The sequence below is a fragment of the Electrophorus electricus genome, chromosome 11 (assembly GCF_013358815.1).
Source record: "Electrophorus electricus isolate fEleEle1 chromosome 11, fEleEle1.pri, whole genome shotgun sequence".
Classification (NCBI taxonomy): domain Eukaryota; kingdom Metazoa; phylum Chordata; class Actinopteri; order Gymnotiformes; family Gymnotidae; genus Electrophorus; species Electrophorus electricus.
The window spans coordinates 7,029,145-7,051,255 of NC_049545.1; the positions used below are offsets into that span (position 1 = coordinate 7,029,145).

The 22,111-nt window shown below is 43.9% G+C and overlaps 1 protein-coding gene across 4 annotated transcripts in view; it reads left to right on the top strand.

Annotated features, from left to right (window-relative positions):
- The window catches only part of unc5b (unc-5 netrin receptor B), a 42,055-nt gene extending 21,692 nt beyond the window's left edge, over positions 1–20,363 (top strand). The window contains exons 2-17 of one of the 4 annotated variants that reach the window (XM_035531793.1): positions 6,657–6,881; positions 7,093–7,236; positions 7,374–7,477; positions 7,852–8,032; positions 8,513–8,680; positions 8,926–9,174; positions 9,944–9,976; positions 12,428–12,622; positions 12,958–13,323; positions 13,435–13,522; positions 15,172–15,340; positions 15,446–15,685; positions 15,796–15,945; positions 16,167–16,331; positions 16,768–16,946; positions 17,727–20,363. In XM_035531793.1, the coding sequence (XP_035387686.1) occupies positions 6,657–6,881; positions 7,093–7,236; positions 7,374–7,477; positions 7,852–8,032; positions 8,513–8,680; positions 8,926–9,174; positions 9,944–9,976; positions 12,428–12,622; positions 12,958–13,323; positions 13,435–13,522; positions 15,172–15,340; positions 15,446–15,685; positions 15,796–15,945; positions 16,167–16,331; positions 16,768–16,946; positions 17,727–17,892 (2,822 nt within the window). In that variant the 3' untranslated portion in view covers positions 17,893–20,363. The remainder of the gene's footprint in view (positions 1–6,656; positions 6,882–7,092; positions 7,237–7,373; positions 7,478–7,851; positions 8,033–8,512; positions 8,681–8,925; positions 9,175–9,943; positions 9,977–12,427; positions 12,623–12,957; positions 13,324–13,434; positions 13,523–15,171; positions 15,341–15,445; positions 15,686–15,795; positions 15,946–16,166; positions 16,332–16,767; positions 16,947–17,726) is intronic. The other 3 variants (XM_035531794.1, XM_027031166.2, XM_035531795.1) reach the window with 3 other exon arrangements.
- Positions 20,364–22,111: the final 1,748 nt, after the last annotated feature.

The window sequence follows — 22,111 nt, forward strand, 5'->3', positions numbered from 1 at the left end:
CTCTCTCTCTCTCTCTCTCTCTCTCTCTCTCTCTCTCTCTGTCTTTCCCCTTTTCTGGCTGTGCGTGTGTGTGCGTGCGTGTGTGTGTGTGTGCATGTGTGTGTGTGCGTGTGTGATTGATGGTGTTACAGACTGCTTGCTCTGTTCCTGAGCAGTAGGTGGTTTATGGGGGGCAGAAGGTAGTCTGGAGAGACTAGGGGAGGCTCTGTGGCATGGGGCAGTTATTGATGCAGACTGATAAATGGGCTCAATGGGGGGGGTGCCCCCTAGCTGTGCCCCAGCACATAGTCAGCAGCACAGAGATAAGAGCCCCAACTTTTTATACATTCATGACAGATACAAACACACACACTCACTGACACTCACTGAAAGCACACACATACACTCACTCACACAAACACACGGACACAATGTGTATCTCTCAAAGTTTCTATCACAGATCATATGTAGTTAAAGTTAGCTTTAAAACAGGAAACTGGTTTTACTGTGTTGATTTTTAGGTAAGAATTTCAGGGACACATTCAAGCAAAGAAAGTCAATGAAAAAAATAGTGTACTGAATTGGGCTTGGTTCTGTTTTTCCTTTTAAATTAAAGTTAAGGTTTTGAGTAACTTGTCTTTTTTTTATTTAAAACCTCCACTCATATATGGATTTCTCCTTCTCTGTACACATCTACCTACTTTTAAACACTTTGCAGTACTGTATTGGAGTTTCCGATACTGTTGCCTATACTGTGCACAGAAACAAAATCATATATTTGATATTATTTATTAAGTGTTGTGATACTTGACTAATGCCAAACATTTATATACATATGCTCACGCACCCTATAACGTGAATTTGCACAGATCAACCCCCTTCTCTTTCTCTCTCTATCTCTCTCTCTCTCTCTCTCTCTCTCTCTCTCACACACACACACACACACACAAACACTGGAACACTAGCCACTGAAGTGTATGGACATCTGTCTGGTCAGATAAGTCTGGAGAATGTTGTCGGGTTTCAGGGCGTGACTGCAGCCCCCTGGGTGCTATTAACACACACATACACACACACACACACACACACACACACACACACAATGTCATTAGTGCCCTCATTGCTGTTTCTACTGAGGAAGTGGGAGTGTCTGGACAGGAGGGGTGGCTCATGTCATTTTAAATTAGATGACAATGACAAAGGGTGTGTTTGTTAGTGTATGTTTGTGTGGTTGTGTATTCCCATGTTTATATTTATACACTAACATCTGCACCCCTTAACTAGTGTGTCATAAGTGTGTCTGTATGTGTATGTTTATGAGAATATGTTGCAAGAGTCGTTCTTGTCAGTAGACTGTACTGAAAGAGCCAGAATCAAAAACCTCTGTTCTCCCAGAGCTTTATCTGTCACTCTTAAGACTTCTAATCCATTTACCACCCACAACAGACACGCAAACACACACACACACACACACACAAATACAGACGTACACATGCACACACACATGTACGCACATACACACACAAATGCAAGGGCTAGAAATAGCTCATGAACATGCTAGTTTTAATCAGCGGTGCGACATTTCACACACTTTGTGCATGTTTGTGTTTGTATATGTGTCTGTGTTTGTGTGTGAGAAAGTTTGAAGTGATAATAAGCCTCATCACTGAGATGTGCAAAGCTCACTCAGAGGCACAGTCAGAAGGGGAATGACAGGGACTGAAACAGGGACAGAGAGGGACAGGTGAAAGCTTTTCTTTATAACATAAAAAAATTAAATATTGATAATTATTCATAACAAAATAGTTTTTGAATTATTAACATTCTTAAATAATGCTATTTTATGGTTTATAACTATATATATATGTGTGTGTGTGTGTGTGGGTGTGTGTAGCCCCATCTCATGAGTATAGTTGGTGAGTGAGTGTGTGTGTGTGTGTGTGTGTGTGTGTGTGTGTGTGTGTGTGTGTGTGTTTAAGGCATTATTATGACAAAAATATCCTGACAATGCAGAAACACCAGAGAAAATCAGTGGGTCCCATAACTTGCTTTGTCAGGACAAGCAAAATAGCAAAGAACTAATTTTGTGAGTTGGTTTATGGTTAGGGTTAGGTTTGGATTTAGACTTGACAAATCGTATTACATATAATTTATATGTAAGTACATACATATGTGACATAACCATTAGTCCTGACCAGGCATAAAACAAACGAGTGTGTGTGTATGAGAGACAGAGAGCGTGTGAAAGTGTGCAGAGAACACTGTCAGACTGGTGAGGCATGTTAACACTGCAGCGTTCTTTACTTCACGTCTCCTAATGTGCTGAAGAGATGTGCTACCTGCACTGCATATACATACACTCACGCACAGACACACATGTACACACACACACACACACACACACACACACACACACCCTCCAGGGCTGTGCACTTGTGCTGACACTTCCTTATTTGCCCATCTGTTGCCAGTTTCTAAGTCCCTATGCACTTTACTCTTTCCATACACACAGCTCTCCTTTGTCTACACTTCACACTTTACCTTGTCATTTGCTAAATGTGTGTGTGTGTGTGTGTGTGTGTGTGTGTGTGTGTGTGTGTGTGTGTGCATGTATGTGCTTGAATGGGTACTCTATCCATCACTGATAATTGTCTTTTTAAGAAGCACTAGGGGATTCTATTATCCATTTATTAGTGTCTCTTATTGGGTCAGACTGCGTTCCTCTGAGCTCCTGTTGAGATGCTGATGATGAAGATTAGAGCACACACACACACACACACACACACACACACACAAACTTTTGATTATACCTTTCTATTGCTTGTTAAAATTATGAAGACATTTATTCACTAGAGAGTGCGGTAACTTGATGGCTTCGTGAGCAGAGATGTGTAGGCACATGCATTTGTGTGTGTGTGTGTGTGTGTGTATGTGTGTGTTTTATTTTCTTAGGGAGGTGTAGGTTGATTAGATGACTGGCATCACTGAGGATATGATAGAATGCCTTATTAAATATGATTCTAGATAACCTTTTTAATGTTCTTACATCTTTGAATGTTTTGGGGTTAATCTGTATTTATTCTGTTCTTTGGCCTGAGCTTCTGTATGTGCCTGGCTCAGCTGAAGCTGGCTTGAATTTTAGTATAAATGTACCTTTGTGAGAAAACTGAAGCAAAATAAAACAGAGATAGAAAGAGCTTGTGGCTTCTTTGAAATATAAATAGAAAAAGGTAATGATATGGGGTCTGTCTACTTCCTGTGTGTTAGTATGTGCCTTTGCCCTGGTTTTGTAATGTAATGAGTCTCTGTAAAGTAATGACAAAGTACTACATTTATGACCACAGACACTCTGGAGCTAGCAAAATTACACTGTATGACTCCCTCTGTCTTTGTGGCATTGCGTGTGTGTGTGTGTGTGTGTGTGTGTGTGTGTGTGTGTGTGTATGCGTGTTTATGTATGTTTGGTTGGGAGGGTGTTATTGTACCTTCATCATTCCCCAGATTATGTGTGTATGGGGTGGGCTGGGATGCTATTGTTCTTCATTCCTCACATCCTGTTTGTGTGTGTGTGTGTGTGTGTGTGTGTGTGTGTGTGTGTGTGTGTGTGTGTGTGTGTGTGTGTGTGTGAGGGGTGGGATCTGGGGGCATGTCTGTGTATGTTTTCTTAACTGTTTCTTGTGGAAGCAGGGAGGTGTCTGTGTTGCCTCTATGCTGGCTGTCATTACACTAATAAAAGACTTGCAGTGGGGGCCTTTGAAGACCTCCTGTCTCTTTCAGAGGGCCACATCCATTCCAGGCAAACTGTGGGCTGTGATGGATGTTTGTGGGCACTCTCCAAACCACGTGCATCATCTTTCTGCTCGAAGCTGGGTTATTGGGCGGCCAGAGAGGCCCGGGGCGTGTCCGCCTCTGTCTCGCAAAAGCGTGTTAATTAAAGCGAGCCTACTCCATCCATAGCTCCTCCGTGCTCGCCCTCTGTACACACCTCCACCTCTCTCCATCTCCACTCCCAGATGGAGTCATTTAGAATCCACACCCTGCTGGGCTGTCAGCAGGCATGTGTCCAGGAGGCAAAGCTTAGGCAGCATTAAGGCACCAAGTTTTTCTCAGAAGCTGTTTGTGTGTTCAGAAAGGCTGAGGAAGAGGAGTTCCTCCCTCTTTTATAAATGAGGAATGCTGCCAGCTTCAACAGCTAAGTTCTGTATTTATCTGGGCTTCAAAGCAGACTCATGCCATCTCAGCCATCACGATGTGAGAAAATGAATAACCACTTCCATTTGCTAGACTGGGCCATGCTTGCTAGAACAGACTTCCAGGGGTTTGGTGTTCAGAAAGTCAGCTTTGCTTGGATGACCAAGCCGAATGTTCGTTGCAGTAGTTAGGGCCAGGCTTGTGGCAGCCAGTAAACACACACACACATACACACCATACAATGTGTATTTACACTAATTCACACTCTGCTTCACTCAACAACACATTTCCCCTCTCACTCTCATTCTCTCTCCTCACTCTTTCTCACCCTCTCTGTCTCTCTCGCTCTCTCTGTCGCTCGTGTGTGTGTGTGTGCGTGTGTGTGTATGTGTGTGTGTGTGTGCGTGTGTGTGTGTATGCATGTGACAAGCTGTGTTTTGGGTGCATGTTTGAGTGGAACGATCAATGCCATATGGAGAGAGGGAGGAAAAAGAAAAACACAATTGCTTATTGACAGAGAAGTCAGGCTGAGAAACCCGGGATGACAGCTGATGGAGACGGATAAAGAGCGCGAGAGCTGGTAGGAGTAGCGGGCTGAGCCAATCACTCGCACAATGCATGCGTGTGATGTGGAGAAGGGCCACGTCGCTTCACCGTCATTTACATTGACTGGGTCTCTTTGTGGATTCCACTTATTGTACTTTTTGATACGTTAGGGTGAATCTGCAGATGGAGGGGTATGCCATGCTTGACCGGAAAATTGTGTGGAGGAGGAGTTTTGCTTGTAGCTACACTTTGATGAATGTATTTGGGTGTGTGCGTGCGTGCGTGTGTGTCCTTGACTAGTCTGTGTGCGGTTTAGTGGAAAGGACAGTGCTGTTACATATGGAAACATGTTGAGAATGAAAGGTTTCTGCTAGGACCTTCTAGTGGCCTTTAAGCCACAGGTCTCCCAGTATACCTGGTGTGTGTGTATGTGTGTGTGTGTGTGTGTGTGTGTGTGTGCATGTAGATATGTGTTTGTTTGCATGTTTTTGTAATAATAGCTACCATTTTTACTTATTCACATAAGCCACAGTGTAATATGTGTAATTCATACACACACATCAAGCTGTTTGGTTTCAAATGCATAAGTGGGTTGAATCATCTTAAAATAGCCTGTCGTCTCATGACAGCTGCCGATTGCATGCAGTGAGTGCACAGGGCAGCCGACACCTCTCAGACAAGCAGTGTCGAACCTTGCTGCAGTGTTCTAACCCCAGCTGTAACCTCCGAACGTGATCCGAACCTCCCCTGCAATGTGACTGATTCCCTTCCCATAAGGAGGGATGGAAAATGGCATATCCGCATGCTTACATGATAGCACTGAAGAACAGGAAGGTGCCTGCAGTCCACTGGTAAGCTGGGAGGCTGGGCGCAGTGCTCCTGTGGCCCTGCGGTGCACCGTGGAAGCTTGTGTAAGGCGTGCACGCGTTTGAACCTTGCTTGTTTGCGCTTCATCGCTAAACATGCCTTGAAGTCGTACCGGTTTCAGTTCTGTGATCACCTGTATGCACATGTTACCAAAGAATGTATTATGTTCTTTCTTCTGCCGCTACAAGCAAAGCTTGGCCACTGGAAGCACTTGGGTCTTTTATAATAAGTAGTGGTATTCTTCAGCCTTCAGTTTTAGGCTCTGATTAGCATCAAGTGCCCAGAAAGAGTACAGGGAAGAGTGCTTCAGTCAGCTAGTCTGTATTAGAGCGACATAAATAGGATTTGCAACATTTGTTGATACTTGGTGAGTGCTACTGTGATATAGCAGAATAGGGAAGTGAAAACAACAGCAGTTTTGAAGGACATTTTTAAGCCTTTGTTAGCACTTACTGTAATTAAATTCACTTTCTGTAGTAAATTAAATAAAATGTGATTTCTGATAGTTGATAGGTGTGAAGAGCCTGTGTGTGTGTGTGTGTGTGTGAGTGTATGTGTATGCGCATGCATACACATGCGCATATGTTTCCTGTACTTGTTAGTGCAAGTGTAAGCCAACACCTGTGCCCCTCTGCCCTGGCCCAAGCATCTCTGGAGCCACCTCGGGTTGATGTGGTCAGTAACGTGCAGAGCTGTTGGCTGTTCAAACTAAAAGGTTAAGACCAGTGCCGTGTTGGAGGTGATAGACCCTGAGCTGCCAGACCAAGGCTCCTGGATGAGCTGCACTCCTTTGAGGGACATGTTGTTGGAGAAATGTCAGGGGATAATGTGTGATCACTGGGCCTTTCAGTGGGAGGTCAGCCTGTTCCTCCCCATGCTCTCCACCTTGCTGCCCTCCCTGGGGATGCTGGCAGGCCTGAGCCAGGACACTAATACCACCATAGACTCAAAATGTCAAAGACCATTAAAACACACACACAGACTCTCACTTCCTCACACGTTTGTGCTGTGTTATGATCTTGGCTAGGTTTACTGAGTCATTGCTGATGGGGTGTTTTCTCCTCTGGGTGTAGATGCCAGTGACTATGCTGAGGTTCTGCCTGACTCCTTCCCATCAGCACCTGCTGAGCCACTCCCGGAGTTCCAGAGTGAGCCGGAAAATGCTTTCATTGTGAAAAATAGACCGGTGAAGCTGTCCTGCAAGGCAGCTCCAGCCACCCAGATCTACTTCAAATGTAACGGCGAGTGGGTCAACCAGAATGACCACGTCACCCGGGAGAGCCTAGACCAAATCACAGGTATCTGTCTGGCTTTTGTTCTCTCTCTGACATTCTTTTGTTCTCACATTGACTTTAACTATCTCATACACACACACACACACACACACACACACACACACAGTCTAAAATATAGATGGGCACTATCTCACAATAAGGCATTACACTTACTTTGTACCACTCTTCTATATCAGTATGCATTATTGAATGGTTCGGATGTGCTGTGTGACAGGTCTGGTGGTGCGAGAGGTGGATATCTCTGTGTCCAGGACTCAGGTAGAGGAGCTCTTTGGCTTGGAGGATTACTGGTGCCAGTGTGTGGCCTGGAGCTCTGCGGGCACCACCAAGAGCCGGCGGGCATATGTCCGTATCGCGTGTAAGTGTGGCTTTGTGCGGCATGCCTTTCCTTTTTTTTTCAGGTCAGATTTGCCCGTGCTTTGAGGCCATTTTTTGTCTGTGGGTTGGCTTGTGGTGCTGATGAGAGCGTCTCTCGCCATCTGGCGTGCTCTGCAGACCTGAGAAAGAACTTCGAACAGGAGCCGCTCAGCAGGGAAGTGCGTCTGGAACAGGAAGTCTTGCTGCAGTGCCGCCCACCAGAGGGCACCCCACCCGCTGAGGTACGTTTATTTCATCCTTGCCTCTCCTCTTCCTACTCTCTTCTGTATCTTATCCTCTCATTTGGATTCTTTCAGTGTCCCCGGTTCCTGCTCTCCTATTCGGTGTACTCACCTCATTATTCAAAAGTAATACTGAAACCTTGTCTGCAATATGTTTAAAACACCCGAGGCCCTCTGTTAAATTAAACCTTAGCGGATTAAAATTCAGTTATAATTTGAACTGCGAGTAACACAAATGGTTATGGCAACCCCTGGTCCTCTTAATTCGTCACAAAGCCCCTGCCTGTTGACAGAGTGCGCCATTGTCCTCGCTACATTTCACCATACTCTGACCCCAGAAGTGCCGCTCACTGTCCTCTCGCACAATGCCACAGGTGGAATGGCTCAAGAACGAGGAGCTCATCGACCCCGCACAGGACTCCAACTTCCTCATGACTGTTGACCATGACCTCATCATCAAGCAGGCTCGCCTCTCTGACACGGCAAACTACACATGTGTGGCCCGAAATGTGGTTGCCAAGCGACGCAGCAGCACTGCTACGCTCATTGTCTATGGTAACAAGCCAAGCAGTCTCCTAAATCTCTTCTGAATTACTTGACGTTTCCCATCTTATACTTATTGCTTTTAGTCAAAAGAAAACAAAGATGCCCACTAATTGGAAACGATATAATTGAGTATATGTCATAAGATATATGATTTATTATGTGTAGGCTTAAAATGCTTCCAGTGAGATCCGTATGAGTAGATGCCCAGTTGGGATAGACACATATGAGTCATGCTGTGTGGCAGGGCTCTCTGCTGCACTGTTCCGTTCACAGCCCAATTACTGAAGCTAACGTGGCCCATTCCCCTCAGAGCACACTGCCAGCCCAGCTGCTGTTTTGACAAGAAGCCTGAGTGAATCTAGAATGTTCTGTCAGTGCATTCCTTAGAATATCTATGAGTGTGGTGTGTGTGTGTGTGTATATGTGTGTGTGTGTGTGTGTGTGTGTGTGTGTGTGTGTGTGTTTGTTTGTGTGTGTGTTCGTCCTCAGTGAGTGGTGGCTGGTCGTTATGGACTGAGTGGTCTGAGTGCAATGCACATTGTGGGCGGGGTTGGCAGCGACGGACAAGAAGTTGCACCAATCCAGCACCTCTCAATGGAGGTGCCTTTTGTGAGGGCCAGCCCTTTCAAAGGGTTACCTGCACCACCCTCTGTCCAGGTGAAACAATATGACACTTGTCAGTTCACTTGTCAGTCAATGACTCAGTTAAGTGTGCACAACGCCCTACAAACAGGCACCACTTGCCGCTACTCCCACAAGTTATTTCATGCTCAATAACAGATAGCAAAACAAAGGCACAACAAATGTCCATAATCTTTACTTAGATCTTATCGATAACTGCCGTGGGACATTATGGCCTCTGTAAGATGGGCTCACTGATGTTATATGTGTTTTTTTCCCAGTGGATGGAGGCTGGACGGAGTGGGCGAAGTGGTCAGCGTGTAGCACTGAGTGCACACACTGGCGCAGTCGCGAGTGCCAGGCTCCAGCGCCACGCAATGGGGGGCATCACTGCAGTGGCAGCATGATGGAGAGCAAGAACTGCACCGATGGACTGTGTGCCCGCAGTGAGTCACATGACCACCCGTCACAGTTCCACCGGTTATGGTTAGTGCCGGCTCGGGATCAGGGAGGATCCTGTGGGCTTTCAGGTACATGGAGCAAAGGGATCTCCTCTGTGAAAATGCGCAGGTGTTGAAAGCGCATGGCTGTTGAGCAGATGCCGCAGGGGCTTGCCTTAGCCAGGGCTGAGCTTGCTTCAGTGTGGGGCCTTGGGTGTCTGCTGGTACGTCTATGTGTTTTGCAGTGAGGGACACATCCTGCAGTTCACACCAAGACATGTTTAGAGCACAGATGGTGAGGGAGGTAAATAGTGAGGTTTTGGGAGAGAGGAAACCAAATGCTGAATGCAAAGGTCATGTCCCATGTGTGGGAACGAATTACGATTACAGCTGATTTGGGAGAGGACAAGCCTCAAACTACCTCACAAAACTACCTCACTTCCCCAATCCTAAACTCTGGATGCAAAGGCACAATACATAGCTGGTGAGTAGGTCTCTGTGTGTGTGTGTGTGTGTGTGTGTGTGTGTGTGCGTGCGTGTGTGTGTGTTTGTGTGTGAGTGCACCTGTAAATTTATTCCTAGGTACCAGCATCAGTGATACAGACCACATGTTCGCTCACTCATTCATTTACCTCCTGCAGACTCCGATATGTTTAATCATTATTTCGGTTCACTTAGTGCTGTTTTGCTATCACTCCAGTCAATGTTTTTATCAAATAATATGCCATTTATTAGTTTCATTTTCATTGTTTGTTCTCATTAATGTAATTTATAAGTTTCTGGCACCATGATAGGTTCATCCTTTATGTTCATTCTTGCTTTTTTATCTTTTATTTATTCTGTTTTGTTTTCTTAACAGATAAAAAGGTTTCTCTTGAACATACAACCCATCGTAAGTTCACCTTTTCATGTCTTTGTTATCTTATAGATAGTTGGGCCCATTTTTCACCCCTTGTGCATGAGTTTGTATCTGAGATCGCTTTCAGAGAGCTGGGAGAGTACCCACAAAGTATTTCCTATCAATCTGCATCAGGGTGTGTTTCTGTGTGTGCATGCGTGCGTGCGTGTGTGTGTGTGTGTGCGTGTGCGTGCGTGCGTGTGTGTGTGCGTGTGTGTGTGTGTGTGTGTGTGTGTGCGTGCGTGCATGTGTGTGTGTGCGTGTGTGTGCGCGTGTGTGCGTGCATGTGTGTGTGTGCATGTGCGTGCGTGCGTGCGTGTGTGTGTGTGTGTGTGTGTGTGCGTGTGCGTGCGTACGTGGATGTGTGTGTGTGTGTGTGTGCGTGCGTGCGTGCATGTGTGTGTGCGCGTGCGTGTGTGCGCGTGCGTGTGTGTGTGTGTGTGTGCGTGTGTGCGTGCATACGTGGATGTGTGTGTGTGTGCGTGCGTGCGTGTGTGTGCGCGTGCGTGCGTGCATGTGTGTGTGCGCGTGTGTGTGTGCGTGTGTGCGCGTGCGTGTGCGTGTGTGTGTGTGTGTGTGTGCGTGTGCGTGCGTACGTGGATGTGTGTGTGTGTGCGTGCGTGCGTGTGTGTGCGCGTGTGTGCGTGCATGTGTGTGTGCGCGCGCGCGCGTGTGTGTGTGTGTGTGTGTGTGTGTGTGTGTGTGTGTGTGTGTGTGCATATGTCTGTGTATCTGTATGTCGTGTCTGCTGTAGCTCAGCACTGGATACACAGCACACTTCTCTTTCTTGCCTCAGCCCGTGTGTAATTTCATAATGTTATTCTGTGTTGCATAATTTCTCTGTCAGGAAAAGAATATTTCAGACCCTGATGATAATTTCAGGATGTTGAAAAGGTCAAAAATATCAATAGCACAGCATTTGAATGTGGAAAACACATTTTAATATTTGCTAAATGAAGCAGGACTAAATAAACCCTGAAAGTAATTTAATAATAGAATAAGTGGCGCCACACACTCAGTTGTTCTCAGTGTTGGAATGAGAAGAACCAACTTTTAGAGGCTGAGCAAGATTTAATGTAAAATAAACATGAACTAATAGCTCATTAAGCATTTTTAAGAAAAGGTTATTTGCCTAATCAACTCAAAAAGAGTAATGGTTGCAATACAGTTAAGCTTTTCTCATTTGGGGAAGTCTAATAGTGATTACTAAAGCATTTGGTTTGGTTTGTATTGGTTTGTAATATCAGCACTTTTGTGGAGGCTGAGTTGTCCTCCACTGGTGTTCAGTGCATTAAAAATAAACATGTATACACTGGGACAGTTATATAATGCATGTGCCTATAGTACTGCCCAGCATAATGTCTGTTAACCACTATCGTGGCATTGGCCTTTGCAAAACTGATCTTGCATAATGCTCCAAATGCAGATTAATGCCCCATCAAGTCACAACTTTTTTCTTGGGGGCTGTGAGAATCCTGACCAACTCCAGGTGTTTCACATGAGTGTTCCATGGGTGTTTTGATGAATTACAACAACGCAGGCCAGATTTTAATGATGTCTTATGAAAGGTTCACCAGTGTGTTTTAATATAGGGCAAGGCATATCACAATCGCAATATGTGGCATCATAACCACATTATGGCAGTTGTGCCTATATCGCACAGCCCCATATGCCAGCTCGGTTGAGCAAATGAACGCTGCTTTGAGACACACGGCAGCTAATGAACGCGCATCTCTCCGGCTCTCAGCGATCAGCCGTGCAGCTCACAGTTGTGGTGATGCTAATATTCAGAAATCAACGTGACACAGGAAACCGGGCAGGATGAAAAGTAATGCACCTAATTCTGTTTGGAATAACAAGTTGTGATGGCTGTCAGATTCACTCCTGCCTTGCCGCGTGAGCCCTTCTGCCCTTCGCTGCCATCCTCCCTCCCTTCTCTTCTTCTCCTCCCATCTCTGCTGCAGACTGTGCCAGCTCTTTGTAAGCAGTGCTCGGCACCTCTGCCTACCACCTTCTTCTTATTTTCTTGAGGCCCAACCTCTGTATCTCTCCTTCGTTCCCTCTCTGTCTGAGGCTTCTTTTCTTCTTTTATACATTTGAACCTTGTTTTCTTTTTCCTCTTTCTCCCTTGGCTCTTCGGGGCGAGGGTGAGGAGGGATAATGTGTGTTATAGTTGGATCATGGACTCCCCCTGCTGTTTAAGAATCAGGGCCGTAGACAGCCAAACAGGCCAGGGCCATTTCAACAAACTATTCCATTTGTCCATTTGCTACTGGAATTAAGGTGCATGCTATACATATGTATGGGTAAAAGCACTTGAGGACTGAGTGCTACAGCACATGCAGACTATAGGAGCTTTCAGAGTTAACCCTGTGTGTGTGTGTGTGTGTGTGTGTGTGTGCGTGTGTGTGTGTGTGTGTGTGCGTGTGTGTGTGTGTACCACAGCGCTAGACTCTGGTACAGGAGCAGCAGTGTATGCAGGGCTCGTGGGGGTTCTGTTGTTGTGTGTGATCCTCGTGCTCGGTGTGGGAATCCTGGCTTACCGCCGCAGCTGCCGCCATCTCCACGGTGACATCACTGACTCCTCATCCGCCCTCACAGCAGCCTTCCACCCTGGCAACTACAAACCGCCAAGACAAGGTGAGATCCTTCTGCCGGCCTCCTCTGCACTCTTATTCCCCTTTTCGAACTATTACATCCCCTTCTCACTCTGTCAAACCTAATATAAACTCCCTGGTCCTTTCAGTTGCATCTTAGGTTTTTAATCCTCTTCTGCTGCTCACTCAGATTCTCCTTGCTGTCCCAGCCTCTCTTCCTCTTCTTTCAACTGCATTTAATCTCCTTAAACTCCCCTATATATTTTTCTCTTTTTAATACCTTCACTCCTGCTATAACCTACTAACAATAATAAAAATGTCTAACTTCTGGTCTGTCTTCAGCCAACTCTTGCTGTTGTTTTGTATTCCTCCTCTTAGACAACCCTCATCTGCCACACTCCTCAGCCCCGCCCGACCTCACCGCCAGTGCCGGAACCTTCTGCAGGCCGCTCTTCTCCTCCTTGCAGCAAAGCACACTAGACTCGCACCACAAGATCACCATGACGACCTCGCCCCTGCTGGACACCATCCCCAGCTTGAAGATAAAGGTGTACGACTCGTCTACCATGTCCTCCATGGAGCTGCCCGCCGGGCTGAGTTCCGTCGATGCCGAGATCATGAGCCTGAAGACGGTGGGCAGCGGCCAGCGAGAACCCTATGTGCACACGCTGCCCGGCGAGCCGGCGTACAATGCCAGCGCCACGCTGGGCAGCCTCGGCGGACGTCTTGCCATCCCAAACACGGGTAATCCACCAGTGCTATGTGACCAAGCACCATTTTTTCAATAGGGCTCCCAGATTCACAATCAGTTAACCAAGATGAAGAGGTTTAGTTGGGTCACTGTCTGTCTGTCAGGTGTGAGCCTGTTGGTGCCTCCAGGAACCATTCCTCAGGGGAAGTTCTACGAGATGTACCTCATCATCAGCAAATGGGAGAAGACTACGTGAGTCGGACACATAAAGATCTTTTTTTTTTTTTACGGTTGCTGCTGTGGTGGAGAGGTTTTTCCCCAAGGTCCTTTCTCTCTGTCACTGTTGTCACGGCTCAGGGTTTCATTTATCTGTCATTTGCAGCCTTACACATTGCCACTTCAGACAGCCTGGTGCAGTAAAGCTGTAGAGGAGCTGGTTTGAACTGCATAATCACTGTTGCATAAGTGACAGCACTTCAGGGAGGAGAAAAAGACAAATGTAAAAACAGTTAAGCTGATGGGTCTGTGCAGATGTTTCTGCTGAACCACACTTCTTGTCTATGTGAAGTCTTTTGTTTTTGGGAAAAGCCTTTTCACAGCCTGGATTTGGCACTGAACAGAGTATATTTGTAACATCTCTTTGTGCTCTGCTAAACACACTGATCATTAGGGTTCCAGATTTTTTTTTATTCTTCTTTTTCTGCCTTAAAATGCGTCGAGCAGACCAAACCATAAATCCTACAGAAATGAAACTTGGTCAATAGACAGTAGTTACTCCCACTACTCAGGCACAAGACACCGTGCAGACTGGCCTACAGGTGGCGTTACAGTGCACCCAAACACATTCCAGTCCATAACTTCCACACCGTATGTCATACAAACACAATTCTTTTTGTGTCTCAATCAGGCAAATCTTGAGCATCTTTCATTCATTCACTTTGTTTTGAAAATTTACTGGGGGTTTTTTGGGGGGAAATTTGGTGTTTCTGTTCCATCCACTTTTTCAAACTACATCCACTTTTTCAAACATTTTGAAAATTGCATCAACTCTGGCTGTGATATGTCAATCAACAGATCAGAGACAGAGCTACATTTACTTAAACAGCTAAATCTCAACAATGCTTTTATCATTCTTTGTGAAACTTCATATGCTGATAGGGCAGATGATTCTGAGGTCACATGTCAATACTGGACAATGTTGTTCAGTAGGGGGCGCTATAACATGGAAAAAAAAACTGTTTCTTATCAACCATTGGTCACATCAGTTCAAAACTTGATATGCAGCATCAGGGAGTCAACTTCTATCAGGGTGTTCAATGATGACATCATAGCTCAAAAATCATGGCCTCTATCAGCCAATGAATGTCATCAAGCATTTAATAGATGTAGTTTAATCAACTACCAAATTCTGTAGGCTCATAGTAAAATGTCTTTATTCATGTTTATGGCTGTGAAAATATATGTTTAGACTTGAATTTTACAATGAAATACCAAATTTAAAAAGCCGATCAACAAAAACTCACGAAGTGGCTAGCTTCTCAATTTTCATGGTGGCTCCCAAGTTTAAGCATGAGCTGACCAAATGGAATGTCTCGGGTTTGAATCCCAGGCACTGCATGCTCTAGGCAACAGTGACTGAAGTAATTTATTTAATGTGTGTGCAGACATGCAAGTTAATGCTCAGACTGGTGCTTGGACCCTGTGATTGCTGCTTGCGGCTATATTTTTAATTATAATTAGTTCTTAGCTGCCCTAATCTTCTTCTTATGAAGTTTTATAGTACTGAAATACAGTTTACATGAAAAAAAAAATAGAGTAGGCCTGACTTGTAATTGTCTAGACATGAAGCAATACGACTACATTTTGTTGTTTTTAATTTTGCATTGTTTTGCCCGTTTCAGGTTGCCATCGGAAGGCGGTCAGACGGTGCTGAGTCCGGTGGTGAGCTGCGGGCCCTCTGGTATGCTCCTGAGCCGGCCTGTCGTCCTGACACTGCCCCATTGCGCCCAACTGGAGACCCCAGATTGGAGTCTCACCCTGAAAACGCAAACCAACCAAGGAGCCTGGGAGGTAAGCTACTAACTTCTGGGTGGGGGGCCAGAGAAATGTCTCCCAGCACTAGCCTTATCTCTGTAGAGTAATAACATTTCCTTTATTTCCCCTCCCTGCCACTAGGAGGTGCTGACAGTAGGGGAGGAGAGTCTGTCATCACCATGTTACCTGCAGGTGGAGGAGCACAGCTGCCACATTCTAATGGAGCAGTTGGGCACTTACGGCCTGGTGGGTCAGTCAGTTCCACCTCAGCCTGCCTGTAAGAGGCTGCAGCTGGCCCTGTTTGCCCCACGAGCACCCTGCCTCTCTCTGGATTACAGCTTGAGAGTCTACTGCATACAAGACACCCCACATGCCCTAAAGGTTTGTCTACCATGGCCACAGTTTTGTTCATAGACATACTAGTCAAACTTCACAAATTTTGTTCACTCTCTTTTATTACCTCAATCTTCACTGAACTCCTCCACCCTCAGGAAGTGTTAGAATTAGAACGAAGTCTTGGTGGGGTGTTGTTGGAGGATGCCAAACCCCTCCTATTCAAGGACAGTTACCACAACCTGCGACTGTCCATTCATGACATCCCACATGCTCACTGGCGGAGCAAACTTCTCGCCAAGTATCAGGTGAGTGAAGCTGGCTCTGGCAGCGTTTTTGGGTAGTGGTGCTGAAATCTTACTAGTCATGCTAGATTAACTCTCCGTCTTATAATAGAACTTCATAGTTTATTGAATTTCTTATGTTTTGGAGATTTGAATTGACCTGTTAGTTGCTTCACATTGCCATAACGTAGTTCAGGAAATTGCCACTTTCACATGTCCTTACCTGCAGTGTGTCTGTTTTGTAGGAGATCCCATTCTATCATATCTGGAGTGGGAGCCAGCGCCCGCTGCACTGCTCCTTCAGCCTGGAGAGAGGCAGCGTGGCTGTGTCCCAGCTCAGCTGCAAGATATGTGTCAGACAGGTGGAGGGGGAGGGCCAGATATTCCAGCTGCACACTGACATCCAGGAGGTACACAGAATGAGGGGGCCTAGGGTTACAGTTATCTTTCATCTGTGATAACTGTATAAATGAAGCATTTGAAAAGTATTTGAACACTTGAACAGTTATTACTTATTTGTATTAACAATTTTTGTATTTGGCTGTGTGCAGTAGGATGTTGGGTTTGAAACTAATCAGTGATTATGAGATGAAGAATATTAGCTATAATCAGAGAATATTTGCTACTCTATTTTGGGTGGCCCATTTAGGATTTGTAGATCCTGTTGCATCATTTTAAAATAATCACTTGGTATGCTTAACCTATTATGCTATTTAAAACAAACACACACACACACAAACACAAACACACACACACACACACACACACACACACACACAACACAACACAACACATAGGGAGGAGCTAACATTCTGTGGTGTGTGCCTGTGTTTGCCTGTGTGTCAGACATTGCGCCCCCACTCACCACTGCCTGCGGGAGGCACGTGCTTGCCCTCTTCTCAGGTGGGCTCCTATGCCTTCCGCCTGCCAGTCTCCATCCGCCAAAAGATCTGTGCCAGTCTGGACGCCCCAAGCGCCCGCGGCTGCGACTGGAGACTGCTTGCACACAGTCTGGGCTTTGACAGGTGTGTTCATTTGCATATATATGTGTGGGTGTGTTTGGGAGTGTGTGTGTGTGTGTGTGTGTGTGTGTGTGTGTACCATGTATATGTACAGAAGGCAGACAAAATAAAGAAATCATTTGTTTGAAGAGGATTCATATTTTAAAGTAACCTAAATTCTATTAAAATCGATAATAGATGGTCAATGATTCTGAAATAAGCAACACTGTACAATCAACACTTTGCTTCCTGAACCTCCTTAAAAGCAGCCCTTCAAATAGTTATTGTAAAAGAATAATTGAAAACCCAAACAGTATGCCAGACAAAGAAATCAAAGAATTGTTGTAAAGACTAGTATATTAATATATTGGGTGTCCAAAATTATTACTACTGCATATTTTTAAGAAGGAAAAGTTGCATAGGAAGGAAGAACAATGGTTGAAAGTGGAATTGCAAAATGTAGATTCCAGAACATTTGTACATAGTATGATGGGTTGAGGAATTGTTTCTTTCATTTCTATGGTTAGATTTTCATTTAGAAGTCCAAGCAAAATGCATTGCTCGCTCTCAGTCGCTCAGTATGATGAAGGGCCTGTTCTTCTTGTAGAATAGGGCTGTTTGCCCACTAGAGATGGTCTCCCTGCTGGAAACCTAAGAAGGAACAATGCTGTCCTTCACTTAATTATGCATTACAGCAAACACACAAACATGCTGCATGTTTGCAGTTTTTGTGAACTCTCCTTAAAGTTAAAAATTGTCATTTAATGTTGTGCTTTCTCTCACTATCATCCTGTCTCTGTTAAGGTACCTGAACTACTTTGCAACTAAACCCAGCCCCACAGGTGTGCTGCTTGACCTGTGGGAAGCCTGTCACCAGGGTGATGCAGACCTGGTCTCCTTGGCGACCGCTCTTGAAGACATGGGCAAAAGTGAGGTCTTAGTTGTCATGACGACAGACGGAGATTGCTGATTGGCTAATCAAAAAGTGTGAGAAGGAGAGAAATGTGTCACCATGAATAAAGAAACCATTAATGCCAATGGATGGGCATAAGGAAACTATATCCAGTGCACAAACTGTTCCCACACACCATGATTACTTGCCAATATTACCTCAACTCCAGTGTGTCTGTATGGAACCCCCGAGGATGTAGAGCTGCTGTGCCCAGGCTCTTGAGGCTGCTTGCCACTGGCTGGATGATCTCCCAGTCTTACATACACTACTGTGCTCAGTGGTAGCAAATGGATCACATGATTGGTGAACTGAAAAAAAATGTGATGTCATTTGATGAAGATTTTTTTTATTCTAATGCAAGTAGCAAGGTATGCCTGCGTAAACCATATTACAAGCTCATGATTCCAGAAATCTTTTTTTCCCCCACTCACACATACATTATTTTCTTCTTTAACACACACACACACACACACACACAAGTACATGCTAGCAGCCTTGTGTGAAAGTGCAGGATAAAGCATCAGTGCAAAATTGAGATTGAGGATTTGTGTCCTGCTTATCATTGGATGCTTAAAATTCAGCTATGAGCTGGCTCTAATCAGTGAGGAAGTGACTCAAGCTCTCTTACATACACGCACACACATAAAGATGTGCTTACGTATGTCCTTACATATGGACATAGTTACAAAACAGCCAAACACAAATATATATATATATGATTGCATAGGTAGATAAATTCACCTAGCAACAGTTAAAGCATAATCGAAAGATTAATTTTCATTTTTGCCACCTTCTTTTAATACATATCAAAAATCCAGTCATGAAAGTTTGCTGGATTATCAAACAGAAGTGGGGATCTTTCTATAAATTACATGACTACGCTTTATTTAATGAATTTAATTTCTTCCACTTTGCCCTGGTCATACTACAATGAACTACAGTATCTTGGTTGCTCTTAATGAAATTTTCTCTTCAATTCATCATCATTAATGCAGGAGAGCTTTCTGAAAGACGTTTCCTATAGGGAACACACTTTTTTAAGTTATTGTCCATATTAGTGGATCATCGGTTGTTTCACTCTTCTCATTGTATCTGCTGTTATGTTAATGAGTACAAATCTCTGCATTTGTGCTTGACAGCAGTGGCATTACATTTCTACTGACAGGCTGACCCACAGGGAATGATTTAATGGGCTTTAATGGGAGGTCATATTTTGTGGTCAGCTTCTCTAAATGCTGACTAACATTATATTAGTTTAACTGTAATGCTAGCCAGTGAAACAGGTAATAAAGGTGATTGCTAGATTGAAGTAGAATGGTTTGTGATCCTCTGTTGGCAAGTACATAGAACCATTGTATCTTAACTGGTGGCATTAACCACTGTTCAGAATTTAGGGTCAACCAATTGTGGGGCTTCTGTTAAGTTATAAAGAGTAGCCTTTAAAAATGGCACAGCTGCTCTTTCAGCTATATGGTGTAACGCTCCCTGTGTTGGCTACATGTGCTTTGGAAATGTAACAGCCATGACCTTCCTGGGCCTTTTAACATTATCTGTTCATGCTGTCATTAAAACATGTTTTTGTTGTTGTTGTTTTAATGCTGCTACCTATTTTCCTTTTTTTGCAAAAGTGTTCAGATATCCTCTGAAAAAATACAAGCAGTATATGTCCATCTCTCAGAAAGAGTGACTAGCTCTTATGTGTGTGTCTTTGGTGCTATTGAATGTGTGCTGGTGGATGGGCCTCATCATTTCATAGTAACTATTTCATTTTACGTCTTTGCAAGTTCTATGCAAGTACAAAACAGACCTCTTTAAGTTTTATGTTTGATGTGTATGTATGTGTTTGGGAATTTTCTTCTTGTGTTCCTGTCATATGCTGTAATAGGCCTTAAAGGGCAAAAAGATTCTCTATGGCCCCCATAGCAGCCACAGACAGTCCATAATGGCTCTTGGGAGTGGCCTTAGGACAGGGCTACGTAATGATCCCTGCCAATCTGCTGAGACACGTGGAGGCATGTCAGGATCATTGCAAAACAGACCACAATCAGCATAACTTCTTAAGAGGATTAAAATAGGACTTCCACATCAGTGGAGGGATTGGCAGTTGTGATGACGAAGACTGTAATGAAAGCTAATGAGCACATGTAGCCTTTTGACCCTGGGTGTGCCGCTGAGCTTAACCCCCTCCTAGTCCAAACAAGGCCGCTCATCAGGGATGAGGCACTGAGTAGATTGCTTCAAGTTTCTTCAGGTTTGGAATCCACTTCTTTCAGGATGGTGGTTGCTATTCACTGGAGAACTCTTGTGGTTGAAATTGATCCCATTTTGTTCAGATGTCATTCTTCAAGAGAGTGGGTAAACTCTCAGAACTCTGACAACACTTCTTTTTTTCATTTAACACTGTAAAGCTCTATTGTACATAAATGTTTAGCCTTCTTACTGTAACTAAATATAATTTTTATGCAATAAATTATATTTCCTAGTTTAACAAGAAATAAGTGCTTTTCTCTTTTCTTTCCAGTGCAGTTTATACAGGGTTGTTTGAATGATGTCAGGTTTCTGCATGGGAAAATGTTTTATTTGCATTGATTAAAATGCTCAGTGATGTCAAAGATGATTTATGAATAACATTAATTTTGAATGCAGCTGTAGGATAAAACTAAACAGAATTGAATGTGACAGCTTAAAGGTTTGCCTATATATCCCCCTTTAAATGATATTAGAAGGTGTTGGCCTGAACTTCACATACATAAAATTTTTACTTAAATGTTTTAAATAAAGTTTTTAAGTAGATGTTTAAAAAATGTAACTTACCTGCCCTTAAAGTCAATGTTTTGACGGAAGAACTTGGAGCTTTTGTTCAGATTAAATGGGCTATAGGAAGAGTCTCCTTTTCTCCTTATAGCCTTGTTAGAGGGAAGTGGAGAACAAGCCCTATTTGATTTATCTCTGTGATAAAAGACTTCACAGGCCCCCTGAGAGCAGTAGAGAGTGATGGAGAACAACTGAAAAGCTTCTCAGAGTCTGGGTACTCCACTGAGTACTTTGGATACACAATGTTTGTTTTGATTAAGAGAAAACATGCATATCATTAATTGGTAAACAGTTTAAAAGTCAATTATCGAAAATTGCCCTTTAAACAGATTATCTGCTTTCAATCCCCCCAGTGTGTATTTAGTGTCTTTTTCAACATCATATACTATTATACTAGCTTATCAAATTCATAAGAAATCCCAGTTCTGTCTCTTTGGAGTTTATAGGGTCTCAGTGGGCTTATTATTAGGAGTAGCCTACTGTACAGATGTTGGCGTCACAATGTTTGATATGTTATATCTGACCTGGTGAGATGCTGCATCCTTATACATGGACAAGCCCATATATATCAGTACTAAGGCAAAATGATCTGCAGGGAGACAATAATGTTTGTCACTCCCAGTAAGAGCATGTGCCAAATGCTGTTAATGAAAAGTATATGTTAGAATTTGGCTGTACTGTGCCTTATGTTTTAGAAAGTTAAAAACTACATTCTCTGAAACTTTTTTTAGGCCAAAGAATTACAAACCAAGCCACAGACAATATGTCTTAGTCTGCAGTTTCAGCTCCCTTGTCCTTGGGGCCCCAGCCAGTTTTTATTTTTTGTTCTGTTCCAGCTCTCAGCACAGCCTTGCAAGGAAGGACACAGCCCTGGTTACCTGGCTCAGGAATGTTGGGAACTAAAATAGAACAGGATGGCTGTCTGTAAGGGCTGATGACCTGGCTACAAACATGTCTTAACCCATTTGACACAAAATAATCCCTGAGTAAAATGGGTTTACCTGGAGATAAGAGGTTATCTTTTATTGCCATCTACTGGATAATAACTGACATTACAGAAATATAGGACGTTACAAAACTGTAGACTAAAGCTTGTATATGCTCTTTAATAAACATTTTATGTACAGATAATAACTGAGATATTTTAGTAATAACCGACATTATAAAAACCTAGCATGTTAAAATTCTGTAAAAAATGACATTTTATTTTTTCCTTACAAAATAATCAAGTTGTTTTCACTTTTGCTAGGTGGTAATATCTCGCAAATACACCCAAAACACATAATCCTGCAAATACACCTAATAATTTCTCCTTTAAGTCACGTAAATGTTGTCTTAAGTGGTCTATCAAACATGGAAGCAATTTTGTGAAATACGTCTCTGACCAAAGTGCTATTTTGTCATGAACACTTGGTGGCGCTAA